At 34.2% G+C, this 18,607-nt stretch overlaps 3 protein-coding genes across 3 annotated transcripts; 1 reads left to right on the top strand and 2 right to left on the bottom strand.

The window, feature by feature from the left end:
* Window positions 1-1,001: 1,001 nt before the first annotated feature.
* On the top strand, window positions 1,002-8,234 carry LOC147279467 (synaptonemal complex protein 1-like). The gene is made up of 18 exons (XM_086250916.1): window positions 1,002-1,224; window positions 1,321-1,370; window positions 1,604-1,811; window positions 1,891-2,016; window positions 2,152-2,250; window positions 3,048-3,724; window positions 3,811-4,059; window positions 4,136-4,264; window positions 4,351-4,419; window positions 4,500-4,610; window positions 5,062-5,169; window positions 5,255-5,365; window positions 5,438-5,524; window positions 6,891-6,980; window positions 7,079-7,186; window positions 7,410-7,496; window positions 7,618-7,680; window positions 8,133-8,234. The coding sequence occupies exons 1-18, from the start codon at window positions 1,071-1,073 to the stop codon at window positions 8,232-8,234; spliced, it is 2,628 nt and encodes an 875-aa protein (XP_086107042.1). The 5' UTR covers window positions 1,002-1,070.
* A 1,585-nt stretch (window positions 8,235-9,819) lies between these two features.
* On the bottom strand, window positions 9,820-10,351 carry LOC147279466 (uncharacterized). The gene is made up of 2 exons (XM_086252597.1): window positions 10,193-10,351; window positions 9,820-10,081 (listed from the first exon to the last, which is right to left on the bottom strand). Exons 1-2 carry the CDS (start codon window positions 10,349-10,351, stop codon window positions 9,890-9,892), a joined length of 351 nt encoding a protein of 116 aa, XP_086108723.1. The 3' UTR covers window positions 9,820-9,889.
* Window positions 10,352-12,306: 1,955 nt separating this feature from the next.
* LOC147279465 (uncharacterized) lies at window positions 12,307-12,770 on the bottom strand. Its single transcript, XM_086252661.1, has 2 exons — window positions 12,615-12,770; window positions 12,307-12,512 (listed from the first exon to the last, which is right to left on the bottom strand). The coding sequence occupies exons 1-2, from the start codon at window positions 12,768-12,770 to the stop codon at window positions 12,339-12,341; spliced, it is 330 nt and encodes a 109-aa protein (XP_086108787.1). The 3' UTR covers window positions 12,307-12,338.
* Between the last annotated feature and the right edge of the window lie 5,837 nt (window positions 12,771-18,607).

The raw sequence follows: 18,607 nt of genomic DNA, 5'->3' as shown, positions 1-18,607 counted from the left end.
CATTTTTTATCCAAAACTCCATTTATAGAGGGATGATCAACCAAAATTTAGCAGAAAATGAAAGAGAGAAAAATGATGCATGAGGAAAAAATGGTAAGATCTAAATAGAAGGGACCATTTTGCCCTCAAAGATTTGAATGGAAAATGTGTAAATTGACGGAAGAACCTTAATTGACAAAATTGAAAAAGTCAGAGTATTTAATTTTTCAAATTAAAAATCTGGGAAGCAAACTGATACAATTATAATAGTCTGAAGAATAAAATTATATTAATCCCTAAAAAACTTGGCATTATAAGCCTATGACATTAACTTTTTTTTTTTTTTTTTTTATCATAAACAAAGCTCGTGATGAAAATTTTTCACATAATGAATATTAGGTGGGTTAATGCAACAATGAAAACTTGAAAGTGGACATGTGGACATGTGGATTATTTTATATTTATATATATTAACTTAGAAAATAACAATATTTTATTGTAAAAATTACAAATTTTTTTGTAAGACATCATTATTTTAGAAATTTGGAGTTACAGAAAATATGTTGGGATTAGTTCAAGTAGTGAGGATGTGTAGAATAATAACTTAATATTTGAATATGTCTAAGATTCGATTCTTTTTAATATAACAAAAACAAAATGACCAAAACAATATATAAGAAGTCAAATAAATCGAGATTGTAATCAAATAAGTCAATATTATAATTGGATAGTAATTTTGGTCATGTAAAATGAAGTGCAAAGATAATAATCATGTTTTGAATTAAAATAGTTTTTCTTTTTTCGGTCGAAAATTCAGAATCAAAATAGTTTAGGCAAGTATTAAAAACGGTCAATTGATAAAAATTTATTTTAAATAAATACTATTAAAAAAAAGAAGGTATACGGTATACCGTATACGAGAGCGTGGTTATTTAAGAAAAAGACTATAAAAACCTCAACATCAATTTGGCGCCACGATCATTTCATTTTCACTCTGAACTCCAGAACTGGCAAGGCTCGAGTCCTCGAGTGAAAGATTCTCACACAAATTTCTAGGGTTTTCTCTGCGCGATCAATCTTAGGTTTCAGAAATGCATAAGCTAGGTTTATCGAGCATGAGGAGCTTGGATCAGTTCAAGTCCTTCTCGCGACCGGCCTCAGCAACTTCGAAGACCTTCTCCTACTCTTCGCGTCCTCCTGATTCGACCTCTTCGGGAAGCTTCGCAAATTTGAAGCTCACTGCAGGTTTTGATCGGAAATATTTGGTTGTTTGGTTGATTTTCTCGAAATTTTGGTGTTTTTGTGACGATTTGTTGTTGTTGTTGTTTTGTTCGTTTACAGAGAAATTAGTGAAAGAGCAAGCTTCTGTGAAAACGGATCTGGAAATGGCGGTATCTCTCTCTCTCTCTCTCTCTCTCTCTCTCTCTCTCTCTCTCTTTCCGGTGCGCATGTGTCTGAGCGTGTCTTCGTTCATGCTAGTTTGTGCAAGTGTGTGTTTGAATTTGTCTCACTATCTGCATCGAATTATTTGTGTTTGGTTTCGATTTCTTATCAATATGGACGAGATTTATCTATTACTACAAATTCAAAGGCATCTGACCAACTGATTAAATGATAAATGTAGAACAATAAGCTGAAAAAATCAATGGAGCACATCCGTGCATTGGAGGAAAAATTGCAGAATGCTTTCAATGAAAATGCAAAGCTTAAGGTGAAGCAGAAGGAAGATGAAAAGCTGTGGAAGGGATTAGAATCTAAGTTTTATTCAACTAAAACTCTGTGCGATCAACTCACGGAAACTTTACAGCTCCTAGCTGGTCAGGTTCAGGATGGTAAGTGTTATTTTGAGCTCTCTGGCCTTTCATATTTGCTTATGATCACAGGGTATCAATGTTTAGCTTGCTTTAACAGCTGAGAAAGATAAAGAGTCCTTTGAAGGCAAACTCTCTGCGAGTGCAGTAGCTCTTGATGGTTTAAATCAACAGATGAATGATTTGTCTCTAAAATTAGAGTCCACAGAGGAAACTATAAGGAAACGTAAGTTCTTACCTTTTCATTTATCATATTTTTTCTGGTAGAATATTCAAAATTTTGAAGGTATAGATTATGCAATGTATAACTAGATAGATTATGCAATGTATAAGTAGATAAGTTTTTAAATCCTGATTGTAGGTGAAATGGAGCTGGAGGAACTCAAAATCGAGAAAGAGGAAAGGGATCAACTTTACAGAGATGAGCAGTGCAGAACTGCAAATCTCATAGAGGAAAAAGGTAACACCGTATGCATTAACATTTCAGGTGGCATTATTATTTTGTTTGCAACTGGATGATTCATTATGAGCTAGAATTTCTGGAATTACAGTGTATATGACCATTAGAAGACAATCTCGGAACTAAAAAGTTTTAGTTACAATTCAGATAACTTTATTAAGGCCCCATCTTTTATATACCAGTGCTTTGGAAGATGATTGAAGCTCATGCATCAGCTACTTTAAGTTTATTGTATAACTACTTTAAGCTCATGCATTAGTCTTTCCTTCCAATTTGGGGAACCATCCACATAAGTTACTTTGCATATGGGTTCTTACCTTGAAGTCAAATTCAAAGATATTGGTGTTTATTTTTACTTCACCCTTGTAACTTACAACATTCTGACCCCTAAGGGTAAAAGAAAGAAAAGATAAACCTAGATTCCAAGTAGGCCCTTCTATCAATGTTCCTCCGACCTCTGAAACATATTAAGGAGTATGCTCAATATATTTCTACCACTCTCTTATGTTTAGCTTTCTCTAAAATTGCTCACCATGAAATGAGTGAACAATGATTTTCCACTTGAACCAAGATATTTAGATCAGGTAGTAATTATTTAATAGTCTTTAAAGTAATTTCTAAATAAAACTAAAAAGTAAGAGAGATATTTGAAGGCATGGTATGGCTTACGTCCAAGTTGCAGTCATTGAGGAAATAATTGTACCTTAAGCATGTTTAATGAAATTCAGAAATTGTTTCAGTTCATAGATTCTAGGGATTGCTTTATAAAGTTATTAATTGAAGTTTTTTCCTTGCAGATGCTATGATTAAGAACTTTGAGGCAACTCTAGCAGCTAATAGGTTGGCTACAGAGAGTTTGAACTCTAAATTGGGTGAGGTGCATCTTGAGTTAAAGCTAAAAGAGGATGAAATCAAACGTTTGATAGCTGCTCAGGAGAACTTGGAAAAGGAAAAGCATGAGGTCCAATTGAGCAACGATGACCTTGTTAAGAGATTAGATATGTCAATCCTTGAGATAAAAAACCTTGAAGGTTTTGTTCATGTGTTGGTTGCACAGTTGGTTGAATTGGATAAACAAAGTTTGAATTTTCTAGAGAAGTTTGATAAGCTAAACTCTCTCTATGACTCTTGCTTCAAGTTGGTCCAACAGGAGAGAGACCTTGCCACCAAGCTTGCTCAGAGACAGTATGATCAACTTCATGACAGGTTCTTGAACTTAACAGCAGAAAAAGATGCAGTACAATTGGTAAATCAGGAGTTGAACAATAAGGTCATTGAACTTCAGAAAGTTCAGGAGTCTGTCATGGCACAGCTTTCAGAGGAATGCCGAATAGCGAGAGAGAGGATACAGAAGTTGGAGTCTGAAGCAGAAGTTCTGGTTTCAAAGAAGATTGAAACAGAGAAATTGGTCTCCACATTAGAACTGCAAATTGATTCTCTCTCAGAAAGTTCAAGATCATCTGAGAATAAAATGGTATGCAAGTTCCAAGAAACTCATTTTAGATCTTGAGATGCATTTTTTTTTTTCCCGTATTGAGCTTGTTGTATTCCATCTTGCAGCAAGATCTGTTGCTGAAAATTTCAGCATTAGAAGCTGAGAATAAAGATAATACAGAGAAATTACAAGCAGAGATACAGACAAAGGCTGAACAAGTAGATAGTTTACTGAAGGAAAGTGAAAAACATGAGCAGAATGTAGATTTGATGGATAAACAAGTCAGCCAGCTTCACAGCATGCTAGAGGAAAAGGAGCAACTTATTCTGCAATATAAGGATCAAGAGAAGAATCTGGAAGAACAGATTGCTGAGGTTTTTAATTCAGTATTAATGTGTTGAATTTGTAAAACCATTTTGCATGTATTTATGATTCTGTATTTTGTTGCAGAATCGGGCATTGCTAACTGCTGCTGAAAGTAGACTTGTGGAAGATAAGAAGCAATATGATCTCTTGCTAGAGAGTAAACAACTAGAATTATCAAGGCATTTGAAAGATATATCTCAGAGGAATGACCAGGTGTTATCTCTTACACTCTAACTTATATGGATACCCTACAGGTTGTTTAACTACCTTTGGTCTGACATTAAGAGGGCTTTAACTAGGCAATTAATGACATCCGGAAGAAGTATGAGGTGGAGAAGCTTGAGATAGTTAACATGGAAAAGGAAAAGGTTTGCTCATTTTTATAGTCTCTTGCAATATGCTTAGCAATGAATCATGCTCTCCAATTGTCATTCATTTGAAACTTCAGGCAGAAAAACTTGTTGGAGAAAAGGAGAGACAATGTGAGAAAAAACTTGAAGACTGCAAAGAAGAATCTAAGCAGTACTTGATGCGTGTTCAGGAGGAACATGCTGCTCTGGTATGTGTGGGAACTTGGTGCATGCTATAAATATATTGATATTCACTTTTCACATTTGATGCATTTGTGACATTATTGACATTTTCTTTCAGTTGAGGAGTAATTATTATGCATATGTTAAACACCTCTGAACTTGTATTGGATTATACAGAATTTTCATTCCTTAGCATTTGAACATTTGAAAATTGCAATTTGAAAAAATAATATAACTAGTTTATTACTTAGTCTTTTTTGGACGATATTTAACCTATCAATGAATGTGAAATTTTTTATAGAAAATAACCCAATTTCTTTCCTTAGCACCGTATTAAGGTGTTCAGTTTAATGTGGGAAGTACTTAATATCTTAGGCATTTCTGTTGCATGCTTCTGATTATGTTTTCTACTTCAGATACTAATTTGCCACATTTTGATTAGAACATTATTGACTTTCATATTTGATGTTGTTTTAGGTCAGTCGCATTCAGCAGGAACATGATGAACAGGAACTCAGTCTAAAGGCTAAACACAGTGAAGAGCTAAAACATATCCAACTTCAAGCTGAAAATGAATTGAGAGAGGTTCATAGCTTTAAATTAGTTGGAACTGCTGAGTTAAGTTGAGTCTAATATGCTTAAATTACTAATCAGTTCATTATTTGCATAGAAAATTACATCTCTGAGGAATGAACATGAAGCCCAGCTGAGAGCTTTGAGGCTTCAGCACGAAGATGAGTGTAAGAAGCTTCAAGACGAATTGGATCTTCAAAAATCTAAAGTACTTATCTTCCAGAAGTGCTTTATATGATTGATTCATCTGTACCTTTTTCTAATACATTTTTTATCACAGGAGGAGAGGCAGAGGGCATTGCTGCAATTGCAGTGGAAAGTTATGAGTGATAAGCCACAGGAGGACCAAGAAGTGAATTCGAAGAAGGTTGGCTTTAAAATCGATGGATCTCTCTCTCTCTCTCTCTCTCTCTCTCTCTCGCACACATACAACATTATTTGTGTTTGCACTTTGCATTAACATCTGGATGCCGTAATACTAATCTTTGTCAGATAAACTTACTATACATCTTTTGAAGTTTGTACTATATATAATTTAATCATATCTGAGATTGGTATATGCAATCAAAAGTTTCGGTCAAATTTGTTTTTCTCATTTTTCCAGAAGATAACATAGAAATGCAATGTGTTTTTGTTAGCATGAAAGTTGTGGTTCTAGATTTAAGGTTACTGCTTACTCTTTGGCTCAACTTGTGACAGATAAGGCTTCTGTATAATCTGAAAGTTTAAGAATTCCTTCATTAGAGAAGTATTACATATATATAATATTTCAAAGGTGAGATACAATTTATTTGTTAAGGGTATCAAGATGGCTAGATTTCTATTTTCTAACTATTAGGTATGATTGACTAGAGTGATCTTTTAATCAACACTGAATTGCAGTAAGGTTTAGAGGGGAAGCACAAGAAGACATGGATTTATGAAGTGGGGTGAGATAGGGCACTACATCCACGATAGTTTCACTTTTAATAGTTTTGATACTAGGTAGACACCAAGGATGCAATCAGAGTATGTTCTAGAGTTTGCACTAGCTTTTACAGAAACTATAAACTTGAGATTTGAAACTTTAATTTCAGGTCAATATATGGTAAATGTAGGTTTTTTTCCCTATGATTTTCTTTATTTTTTTATTCTTGTGTTGAGAGTGGCTGTGTAATTATAGCATAAGGAGATTTGGTTCAATACTCTAAGCTTCTGCTCACTTCACCTCAAATGCTTTCATTTGCTAGACCAAGCAGGTAAAATGTGGCTTAGTAGCACAGCTTTTTGTTTTTCATGATAACTTTGCAGGTACTTTAGCTATTTAGGTGTCAGATTATGTTTATGAACATGATATAATTGGTTCATCTTAATTTTAATTTGGCTGTGAAATTTATTGCATCTGGTAGTGGTTTATAGATAGGTAAGATCACTACATCAGTGTTTCATGTTGGTTCTCCCTATCACACTGTAGTTTACATGTGATTCAAATTAATTGTTGTGCTGGTATTTTCTATGAGCACTCCATCTTATCTAGGGAAAACATATTGTTTAGAATTTTCTTCTCAGGGTTGATGTGTAAAATTTCATATACGAAATATAGAATTCTCTTGATGAATAATGGTGAAACTAATCTGGAATGCTCTAAATTTGATGAGGTTAAATTTCATATACAAAGTATAGAATTCTCTTAAATGAATAGTGGTGAAACTAATCTGAAATGCTATAAAATTGATGAGTTCATTTTGTCTCAGGATTACTCCATTTCATCAATTCAAATGAGAAACAGTGTTGGTAGAAAAAGAGGTCAGCATACTCTCGTAAGACCAGAGAATGATGAGAAGGTGCAACAATAATAAAAATATTTTTCTTTCCTTCCATTTTTCATCCTTGCCACATGACAATGTGACAGTATTATGATGTCATTCTATTTTGTTCATAGGATTCACCTTTACTGGGAGCAACACAATCACCAGTGTCAAATTTGTTGAAGAAAGCTGAGAATGTGAACACAGGAAGTGTAATGAGTATTCCGAAGCATCACAAAAAGGTGTATAACTTATGTACTAGATTTTTCTCTGCTAGAGTATATTCATAAATGATGCAACATGTGCTTTGCTATAATTTATAAATGCATTTCAGTAGTAAGACAGCATAATTTCTTGGTGTGGCACTAGTGGTGGTTTCAGAGTTTAATGTTGCTTACTAATGTGGTCTGATCACTGCATGCCTTATCCACTCAACCTCTGTAGACTTACTTCATGATATGGCAGGTAACTCATCGGGAATATGAAGTTGAAACTTCTAATGGAAGAACAATCACGAAACGAAGGAAAACGAGAAGCACAGTCATGTTTGAAGTATGTACCTGGCCACTTCTGTGTAGCTATCTCAATCCTTAATGTATCTGACCTCCAGAATTGCAGATCTTTTATGCTTACATTACCCAATACTGAATTTTTTTTTTCTATGTAACATCAGGATCCAAGAAAACATAAAAAGACAAGTACACCAAAAGTCAATACCCCCAGGAGTCTTGTTAAGGTAACAGAGCTAAACCAATTACATATTACTCTAGTTTTTGCAATTTCTTGTGATCCTTCTACTTTCTCACATCCCAAATTTGCTCAGATTTTTATATCATGAAGGCCTGATAAACTCGTTACAGCCCTTTCTTATAACGGAGACAGGGACTGAGGGACATGACCTATGATATTGCTATAAGAGTCCTGATGCCTTTAAACTTAGATGCCCATATATTCTGATTTCTATGTTTGAGTTTGATACCTAGATGAATGCATGAAGGAAAATTTAGGTTAATAATTTGGAACATGTAATGTGAAGTTAAAAGTTATATTAGTGTAATTATTGGAAAAGCTAGATATGTAGGTATAGCCATGATTAGATAAATGTAGCATGGATTCAACTTTATTACTTTAGTGTTCCTTTTGATTCTGCATATCCAGAATTTGAATCTTGTTATATTTGTTATGCAGCTATCCAAGGGAGGAGGTCAACCACATCCGTCAAACATAGGTGACTTGTTTTCAGAAGGATCTCTGAATCCATATGCAGATGACCCGTATGCTTTTGATTAAGGTATGCTTTCGATTAAGGATCCCTATGCTTTTGTTGCCCTTCAAACCTTTTACAATTCAAATATAATGGGATGACACTGGGTGTCTATTGGGAATATAAATAATTTAAATATTTAACTCCTTCAATAGGCCAGAACTAGATATTGCTTTCAGTTTAGACTCAATTTGAGTTTGATATATATATATATATATATATATATACATACATATATTCATGTTGCTACAAATGATTTAAAAGTTTTCAAAGGGAGTCTGCAATATAATGTGCACACTACACAGAATCCAAGCCTTATAGAGCAGCTTTCTTGTTGTTTCAGGTCAGGGAGCAATCTCACAGTGGGCGTGCCGCGTGCATATGAATTGATCGACGTACTGGATTTGTTGTACATGCAGATGCTTCCTCTTGTATATATGTACATAGAACTTATAAGTCTATGGCACTTTACTCGTTTCCAAGTTCCAACTGGATCACTTCGTCACTTGTGGACTGTTTTGTTCATAATCACATTACACGTTCACTCCACTCTCTATTGGCCTGAACTCTGAAGGACGTTTTTGTATATAAAACTTGTTGGTCCAAAGGATTAAGGATTTTGAACAGATTATTAAAGTTTGTTCGGTGATGTTTTATTTTTATTTTTTATTTCAACTAAAGGGACATGAAATGAAGGAAAAATTATATGATATAATCGATATACTGCCACGTGATATAACCAATCAAACGTGTAAGAGTATTATTGAACGATGTGTTTATATTAGTAAGATATAGTATTAATAATATTCATCTATAATATAACACATACACATAGACTGGTTATATCATATGTCAATGTATCGATCATACAGAATAATTTTTCGAAATAAAAATGAGAGAGATAAAAAAAAGATCGATAGAGGTGAGGAATAGGAAAGAAACTTTCATAAAATAAATTTAAATAGTTTTCTAGCTTAAACTTTAATTCTTTTCTTATATACTTTTGCCTAAAGAAATTCTAGCTTTAACTTTAATTCTTTTCTTATATTTAAATTTAAATAGTTTTCAAGGTTAAACTTTTTTTTTTTTTCTTTAAACCAAAAAGCAAAAAGAAATTCTAACAGGTCATATATTAATTAGATGCAATATATGAATTGTGGGGTTGGGTGCATTTAGAAGCACCTTTGCTAAATATTTTGGGGTTTTAAAGTTGTTTGGCTTTTTTATTTGGATTTGTGTGTATTAATATTCCACAAGTAATACTAATATATAACACAAACTATTTACATAACTATTTGTTTGACATACTTGTCGAACGTTTATGACGTACAAAACTTCATAGAGATACTAAAAATGACCGAGTTCAATTTATGGGGACATGAACTTTTTTGTGTATGTCTTGAGAAGTACTAGAGCCCAACTACTCAAACCAAGTACCCAACCAAATTAAGTCATTACTATCCAACAAATTGTTGAAAAAAAAAAAAAAAAAAAAAAAACTAAGAATCCATATCCATTTTCATTCAGTTTCCATTGGAATCAAATGAAAATTAAGCTAGCTACAGCAGCCTAAAGTACTCTATCGAGAATAAACTCTGAACTCATGAACATATTACATGTCGCGAAATTAAAGCAAGCCAAGGATTCTTCAGCTTTGGAGTACCGCTAATTATTACTTTCTTCAATTCCATTTTGAACCTCCATTTTCGAAGGCGAGTATGAAAAAGAAAGTGGAAATTAAGGCCAAGAGCAGCGCCAGCTGAAGAAGGAGCTCAAACAAACCGCAGAGCTTGATCCTCTTGTTCTTGAGACGCTCCCTGGCAACCTCCACTTTCAGATATCCGATCTCTTTCTTCAGCACCTCCTTCTGATCCTGATCGATGATCAAATCACCAATGCCAAATTTCCAATCGTATATAAGATTATCAATTAGTGTGAAAAACGGGCAGAGATTGAGAAAGAGAGAAAGCAATTGAGCAAATACCGTAGCCGTAGCGTCTCGGTGGTCGATTGCGGTGTTGAGGCGGCGATCCGGGGACGATTTGAGAGAAGAAAGAAGAAGAGCGGCTTTCGCACACCGAATCGCGGCTTGCGATCTCAGAGCTTCGCTTTGGGTTTTCATTTCGGTCTCCGCTCCCTCCATTTCTCTCTCAGTATCTGTGTTTCGCTTTTGAATTCAATTCTGAGCTTTTATATGGTTTAGGGGATCCGATACGTTACACGTGTCGGTGTCATGCCTGGGCAGGACCCAAGTCAACTCCGATTTCGGTCCAAACTATTGTTTAAAACCCGGCAGCAGCAGGTGGGCCACATTATTATCCATATTCATGTCTATTTCTCTTTCTTCATCCCTGTCTCGCTGGGATGTTGATGTTGGGACTAGCCGGTGGGTTCCGGGTAGGCGCCGGCCGGTGGGTTGGGTTGGGTGGGGTGGGGAGGGGAGGTGCAGCAGGATCTGTTGCTGAAGGTTTAAGTATTAGAAACTGAGAATAAAGATAATGCAGAGAAATTACAAGCAGAGATACAGAAAAAATCCGAACAAGTAGATAGTTTACTGAAGGAAAGTGAAAAACATGAGCAACAGGTAGATTCGATGGATAAACAAGTCAGCCAGCTTCATAACATGCCAGAGGAAAAGGAGCAACTTATTCTGCAATATAAGGATCGAGAGAAGAATCTGGAAGAACAGATTTCTGAGGTTTTGAATTCACTGTTCCTATGATGTTCTAGTTTTGCATTGTTTCTCCTAGTTAAATTAGACGTCTATGGCCAAAACTACACCTAATTGGATGCCTTTAATAATATCTTGTGAAAAATTGTTATTGGTTCTTTCAACGTGTACTATATATATATATATATATATCTTCTTCCTTATTTGACATCCAACACAATGCAAACTTAACGTTTTGGTTAGAATTCATTACTTGCCATGTAGTAACTAGTAAGCATATTGCATTGTTGTTGCAGATTTTTATTTTCAATTACTAAAATTTTATGTTATTTTAATTTTATTTAACATAATTAACCAGCTTGTTCTAGTACTGAATTTTATTTATTTTTGTTTTTCCATTGACTGTATCTATGATGCTTTCCGACAGAGGATAGTTTGCAAGTCGAAGGTGCTTCTTGACCATGAATCTCTACTGTATAGATAGAATGTATTCAAGCTCTATTCAAAACCCATTGCAGTAAAGTAGCAGTTGGGCAATAGATACACAGAAGATTAGCATAGATAGAGAAACACAGAAGATTAGCATCAGCTCATGATCTTTACATTAGACACTGAAGATTAGCATTCAATATTTGTTCCCTATACCACAACTACCATGTAACTTTGTGTTGGTTTTCCAAAGGAGTGGTAATTCATTTTTTGGCTCCATGGTAATTGTCAGCTGCCTTCTCTCTGTCTAATTGACTATTGTTTTTTGGTGAGAATGTGTAATTGACTTCAATGCTCTTTGTAGTAGCAATTTCTCTACTTGTGTATTTTACTATTCAGAGTGGGCCATCTGAGGTAATGAGGTATATGACATCATGGATTTGTACTTGGTGATTTGGGTAATGCATTTGTACTTTATGATATGAGTAATTCGACCTTTCCAGCATATCTTATTGTGATTGTTGGATGACAACCACATGATATGTATAGGTTGCATGAAAAGCATTTATAGGATGTTCATTTTTCTTTTATGGGATTTTAACGGCTTCTAATTCTGTGTTCATATCATGTTTAATATATTATGTTATCGGATAGTGAGAAATACACGTTCTTCGTTTGGATATAATTTGATCTAATTAATCAATAATTTTCATTTATTTGATTACATCTCATATTGTAAAAATTCACTCTTTTATGATGCATCTAAATATACAGTTGATGCGAAGTTTGTCTGTTAAAAAGAGCTTTAATATGATCATTCACTTGGTATTTTTTTTGTGCTTATCAACAAAAACGACGTGGTTTCACGCAACATCAACACTATAAACAGAGAATGAGAATTCACTTTAAACTCGGTCATGAGTAAAACATTTGAACTCATCCAAAACTCGGTCAGGACTCGTTAACAGTCATGAAACATGTAGTGAGAGTGAGACTAGCCTTCTGAATCAAATGAAAAAGCTAAGCTAAGCTAGCTACAGAGCCTAAAGTAGAAGAAAAAGAAGATGAAAATTATGGCCAAGAGCAGCACCACCTCAACAAACAATTCAAACAACCCGCAGAGCTTGATCCTCTTGTTCTTCAGACGCTCCATCACAACCTCCGCCTTCAAATCTCCGATCTCCTTCTTCAGCATCTCCTTCTCCTGATCGATGATCAAGTCATCAATTCCGATCAATTTCGAATATCAATTAGAGTAAAAAAGAGCAGAGAGAGAGAGAGAGAAAGCAATTAAGCAAATTAATACCGTAACGTCTTGGTGGTCGATTGGGTTGTTGAGACGGCGATTCGGCGACGATTTGAGCGAAGAAAGAAGAAGAGCGGCTTTCGCACATCGAATCGCGGTTTGCGATCGCAGAGCTTCGCAGCTTTGGGTTTTGGTTTCGCGCTCCGCTCCCTCCATTCTCTCTGTTTCCGTGTTTTGATTTTGAATTGAATTCAGACGTTTTATATGGTTTGCAGGATCCGATACTGTACACGTGTCGGAGTCACCCGGACAGGCGGACCGGACCCAAGTCAATTCGGGTTTCGGACCAAACTACACGTCGGCAGGTGGGTCACCATAATTATCCATATCCATTTCCACGTCTACAATTTTTTCAGAGAATTACTACATATTCCTAAGTTTACTAAAATTAAGGAAAGGTCCTCATGTTTTCAAAATACAGTTCCCTCTATTATTATAATTAGTTTTGAAATCATTTCTTATACTGAATATACAGTTTTTAAATTTTAAGATTAATATGCAATAACAACTTTATTATTAAGGGTAGAAATTTAATTTTTCTAATAAGGTTTAGGAGGATTAATTACATTTTTTTTTTTATCAAAATTACATTTTCCTTTTTGATAGCTTGAGTTAATCATAAATATGGTAGATTTAGAGGTATCAAACAGGCTGTACTATGACAAAATTAAATTAGGTACACGACCCAGTACAAACACGAAACAAGTTCGTCCAACACGAATATGACACAAGTAAATCGGCTAGGTTGAATTGAAATTTTTAGCCCGTCAGGTACGTCAAAACACAAGCCAAGCACAACACGAGTATAAGAACAAAATGAACTTCAACTAGGCACGACTCATTTTACAAGTTTTTTTTTTTTTTAATTTCAACAAAAACATAAGATGATTAAGTCTATAAATGGGAACAACAGGAGCACAAATGGGCCACGAACTTTTCCTAGGACTTAGCTATCTAAGTTGGCACAAGCACAACAAGATCACTAAATGGAACAACACAAGCACAACATGAAGCATATATAAATGTATTGTTATATTACTGTCACAAACTAGTAAATTATTTTAAAAACATTTGTCTTAGAAGATAACTACATCGGAGAATACATACTAGTATCTCTTTTGTATTACTTAAGTATTCACCATACTATTAAATTTAGGTAAAAAGAAATTCAATTTATTACTTTTTGAGTATAATATGTTATGTATTACTTAATTATTATCGTAAACTAATCAATTATTGTTAATTATAAAAATATGTTTGAGGTAACGACAATAAATAACGCATTGTTCAACTACTAATTTGGTATTCACTTTGTTATTTTTTATTGGTTTTCACAAAAATAAAAAATTGTGGTTAGAAAACGAACCTTACTTAAAAAGTAACTACAACAAAGAACGCATGTTATCAACTTTCAAACACGGATTCTTATTAGTAGTCATTACAAAATTTATAATCACTACCAATTATGTTAGTATTTAAAAATTAAGCATGCAACAAGATATGATATCTAAAATTGAAGAAAATTGCTATGTACATGTACGAGCACAACACGATTATTAAATGGGCCAGTACAAGCACGACACGAAGCACGAATTGGCCCAACTTAACCAGCATGACCCATTTGATACCTCTAAGAGCATGTACATTAGCTTTGCCTATAGCTATAGCTATATGACTATTTTAGCTATAGCCAAGATTCTATTGACATATCATGTTTTACTCCAATGTTATTCATGGCTATAGCTATATCTATATTCCAACCAACGTTGCAATTTGCAAGTTGTGTCATGTAGCCATTGGTTGCTCAAAGTGACTGTTACTAATTTGCAACCGTAAAAAAAAAAAAAAAAATTGAACTTTGGACCAACGCTTGAAGGACACGTGGAAAGCATTATTGAGGACGGTCCTCATTCACGTGGGGGACAACTGCTACAGCGCGGGGTCCCCACCAACTCCATTCATCCACTCTTTGACTGCCACTTGTCTTCCATTAGCTCTCTCTTTCTCCCATTTTTCCACCACCTAGGCCCTACATTTCTCTTGATTTTTGAGCCGACTAAAACAATATATTCTGCTAAATACAGCCATAAAGTTTAGCAATTTTAGCTATAGCCATAGCCCTTGCATTGGTGGATTGTTTTGGAGATAACAAGCTATATGTAGATATAACTATAGCATTTAGCAACAACATTGTACATGCTCTAAGTAGTAAAATCTTTTTCCTATTGTTATATAATTGTCACAAACAAGTACAATATTTTTTAAACATTTGACTCAGTAGGTAACTACAACAAAGAACACATATACTAGTATGTCATTGAATCTCTTATGTATTATCTAAATTTTGTCACTGGGCTATTAAAATGAGGTAAAAAGAAATACAACTTATTAGGTAACTACAACGAACAAAAATTACTCTTTGAGTATAATATGTTAGGGTAAAATTACTTAATTATTGTCCCAAAATAATAAATTATGGTTAGAATACCGGCTTCACTTAATAAGTAAGTACAATGAAGAACGCATGTTATCAACTTTCAAACATGGATTCTTGTTAGTAGTCATTATAAAATTGAGGAAATTACAGATTTAGTACACTTATTCTATACTTAGTTCAATTTTGGTCCACAATTTTTTTTAAGTTCTGTTTTGGTCCACTAATTGTTCCACTTGTTCAATAAAGGTCCAGATTTATTTTCTCAAATTTAGCCTGCCTTTTACCCTATCAAATATCACCCAAATTCAGCAAACATATACTTATTTAAAAGCTATGCATCTCTTCTTTACAACCATATAAAAATCATTTGAATTAGAGTTATAAAACTCAAGATAATTGACCCCAAAGTAGGGTACCCGAAACTGCCAATTTTTCAAATTTCACCCAATCACAATTCTCTTAGATTATAATACTTCAAATTGGTTCCTATGACTAAGAAATGATGAAATATAACTTATACTTCAACTATAATTGAAGAAAACACAACCCAAAGGATTTAAAGTCACAAATCTGGACCTTTATTGAACAAGTGAAACAATTAGTGGACCAAAACAGAACTTAAAAAAAATCGTGGACCAAAATTGAACTAGGTATAAAATAAGTGGACCAAATCTGTAATTTCCTCTTATAAAATTTATAATCACTACTAATTCTGTTAGTATTTGAAAATTAAACACACAACATAACCTGATATCTAATATTGAAGAAAATTGCTACATACATGTACGAGCACGACACCATTATTAAATGGGCCAGTACAAATATAACACGAAGCACGAAGCGCGAATTGGCCCGACTTAACTAGCACGACCCATTTGACAACTCTAAGTGCATGTACATTGACTTTTCCTATAGCTATATAGCTATTTTAGCAATAGCCAAGACAATATTCTATTGACATATTCCAATCAATGTTGCAACTTGAAGTTGTGTCATGTAGCCATTGGTTGCTCAAAGTGACTATTGCTTTGCAAAATTTGAATTTTGGGTCAACGCTTGAAAGACATGTGGAAAGCACTACTAAGGACAGTCCTCATTCACATGGGGGACAACTGCTACAACGTGGCCCCCCCACCAACTTCACTCATCCACTCTTTGGTTGCCACTTGTCTTCAATAAACTATGTGTCACACCTAAGGAATAAAATTTCGGGTTTCGAGGAAATTTCGAAAGAATTTTCAAAGATTTTTAAATTTCGACAAAAATTAGACGGAAATGACAGAAATTGCTATCAAAATACGGAAATTTTGAATAAAACTTTACCATATGTTTATTTAACATATTATCTACTAAATTGATAAAAAACATTGAAGAAACCAAATTATATCGTAGGTTTTATGTGATATAAGATGAATATAATATACGCTGGAGACAAATACTGTTAAATAAAATTAGTATATTATTTATACTCTATAATCTGTACACTAAAGCCTATGTATTTTATAATCTATATTCTATATTGTTTAGGATATGATATATGATATTAGGGTTTAGGCCTTTTAAGATATTTTAAATTATTTTTTATATAGAAGTATATTATAGTTTACTAGTTTATGGTTTAAAAACAACTAAACGAAACTCCAAAACGGCCAAATAAAACTCCAAACTATTTTTTTTCTTTACAATTGCCCAAATGCCCCAAACCTCAATCAATCCTAAACCTTTTAATTTTTTTCTCTTTTTTATTTTTAATTTTTTTTTTCCTTTTTTTTTTCTTCTTTTTCTTTCCTTCATTTCCTTTCCTTTCTTCTCCCCCCGAGTCTCTAGTTCAGCAGCTACTGTTTTTTCTTTTTCTTCATCCTCTCTCTCTCTCTCCCTCTGCCGTCCCCCATGCCATCGCCCCCTGCTGTCCAAAAACCTAGATCTCAGTCTCACCGCCTGTCGCCCAGCTTCCCCCCGCCAGTCTCCCTGCTAAGGCTTCCATTTTTCTCCAAAAAACCCAGCCTTCCAAAACCAGATCTCAGTCTCACCGCCGAAAATTTCGCCGAAATTATCCCAAAAATTTAACAAAACTGGGTTTCGATTTCGACACCCCAAAAAATCAAAATTTTCGGCAAAATTTCACCTAAAATTTCGAAATTTAACACCTTGGTCACACCCCAATCATGAATAAAATCTTATATCTCGGAGTGAAGCGTGACTTACGTCCTAATCGCAGATTAATAAAATTATTTATACAATTAAAACGTGAAAAGAAAAAAAAAAGAAAAGAATATAAAATAATTGAAGAAACTAAGTAAAGTGAAAATGAAAAATAGACTTTATTTATCAAACTATTGTACGTTCCAAGAGTACCATACTAGATGTTCATCTTCTTATATATTACAATGTATTGATAAACAAACAAAACATAGTACTCTAGCAAATTCTCTAAATTTCCCTTGGGTATTCCACATCATCGGTCATATTTCCGTCACCTGCACGATCTATTAGGGTGTGAACTTTTAAGGCTCAGTAGGGTATAATGATCTTTCATGGCCAGTTATCACATTTAATCTATGTCTCAGTAAAAGAAAAGAAATACAGATAACGATTTCAATTATATGCAATGAGAATGTGTGTACTCACTCCTTAACCATTCCCGTTGACACATACCCAAGACAAACAGGCCTACACGTCTCATACCGTGCATCCTTTCACTGTGGCCCCGAATGTCCCAAGTTTGAGCCAATACCCGTCCGTCCCTTAAGCCCAAATATTTTGAATATTATTAATTCCACTCTTCCTTCAATAATTATTCCACAAATCATGAACTCACCAGGTACATCTCCCTTTCTCCAATGGTGTCTCTAATAAATCATGAGATCACCAAGTTCATCTCTCTCTCTCTTCTTGGTGTCTCAATTAATCATTTTCTTAACCTTGTTCACAATCACACTTTCCTTATGCACTTATGATTATGCATGTAAAGATAAACATTAACGCATGTATAGAGAAATTAAATTGTACATGCATAATAATTCAACCTTACGTAATTTGAGTGTATCACAAACTTAGGAAATTTCATAGTGCACACACAAGATTAATAATAAAAGCTTATTCACAAATATAATGCACTTGATACATTTAACGAAAAAATAGCATCACAAGTAATAAAGATAAATTATCACAAGAAAATAAACCACACAACATGACACAAGGATTAATTGTAATATAGTCCAATCATTGGGGAAATAAAGACCCTACCTTAATTTCTTGAGAACGAGTTCCTTCTTGGTCCGTTCCTATATGTTTGGGTCTATAAAGTTTTAAAAAAATATAGTTTAGATATAACTTAATTAAATTTAAATTTATTTCACTCTCTTTTTAAAGAGAGTGTAACTCACACTCTAACTTAGAAGTGTCAGATTGACGCGAAATTTATACCAATGGACTCGTATCGAAAAATAGAGTTAAGAGGCTGAAAATTGGGCGAAAACGGTCGCCGAAAACAGCCGCACGCACCACCATGCGCCGACAGTGCGAGTGGGGTGGTTGGCTGGTCACTGTTCATCGT

Source organism: Dryas octopetala, chromosome 7 (genome assembly GCF_963921425.1).
Source record: "Dryas octopetala chromosome 7, drDryOcto1.1, whole genome shotgun sequence".
Taxonomy (NCBI): Eukaryota; Viridiplantae; Streptophyta; class Magnoliopsida; order Rosales; family Rosaceae; genus Dryas; species Dryas octopetala.
This window is presented reverse-complemented; position numbering and strand designations above follow the sequence as displayed.

Coding starts and splice junctions, on each gene's coding strand:
- LOC147279466 (XM_086252597.1), bottom strand. CDS start 10,351: ATGGAGGGAGCGGAGACCGAAATGAAAACCCAAAGCGAAGCTCTGAGA. Junction 10,082..10,192: donor ACCGAGACGCTACGGCTACG/GTATTTGCTCAA, acceptor ATCATCGATCAG/GATCAGAAGGAGGTGCTGAA.
- LOC147279467 (XM_086250916.1), top strand. CDS start 1,071: ATGCATAAGCTAGGTTTATCGAGCATGAGGAGCTTGGATCAGTTCAAG. Junction 4,420..4,499: donor TTAACATGGAAAAGGAAAAG/GTTTGCTCATTT, acceptor TTGAAACTTCAG/GCAGAAAAACTTGTTGGAGA. Junction 5,366..5,437: donor TGGATCTTCAAAAATCTAAA/GTACTTATCTTC, acceptor TTTTTATCACAG/GAGGAGAGGCAGAGGGCATT.
- LOC147279465 (XM_086252661.1), bottom strand. CDS start 12,770: ATGGAGGGAGCGGAGCGCGAAACCAAAACCCAAAGCTGCGAAGCTCTG. Junction 12,513..12,614: donor TCGACCACCAAGACGTTACG/GTATTAATTTGC, acceptor ATCATCGATCAG/GAGAAGGAGATGCTGAAGAA.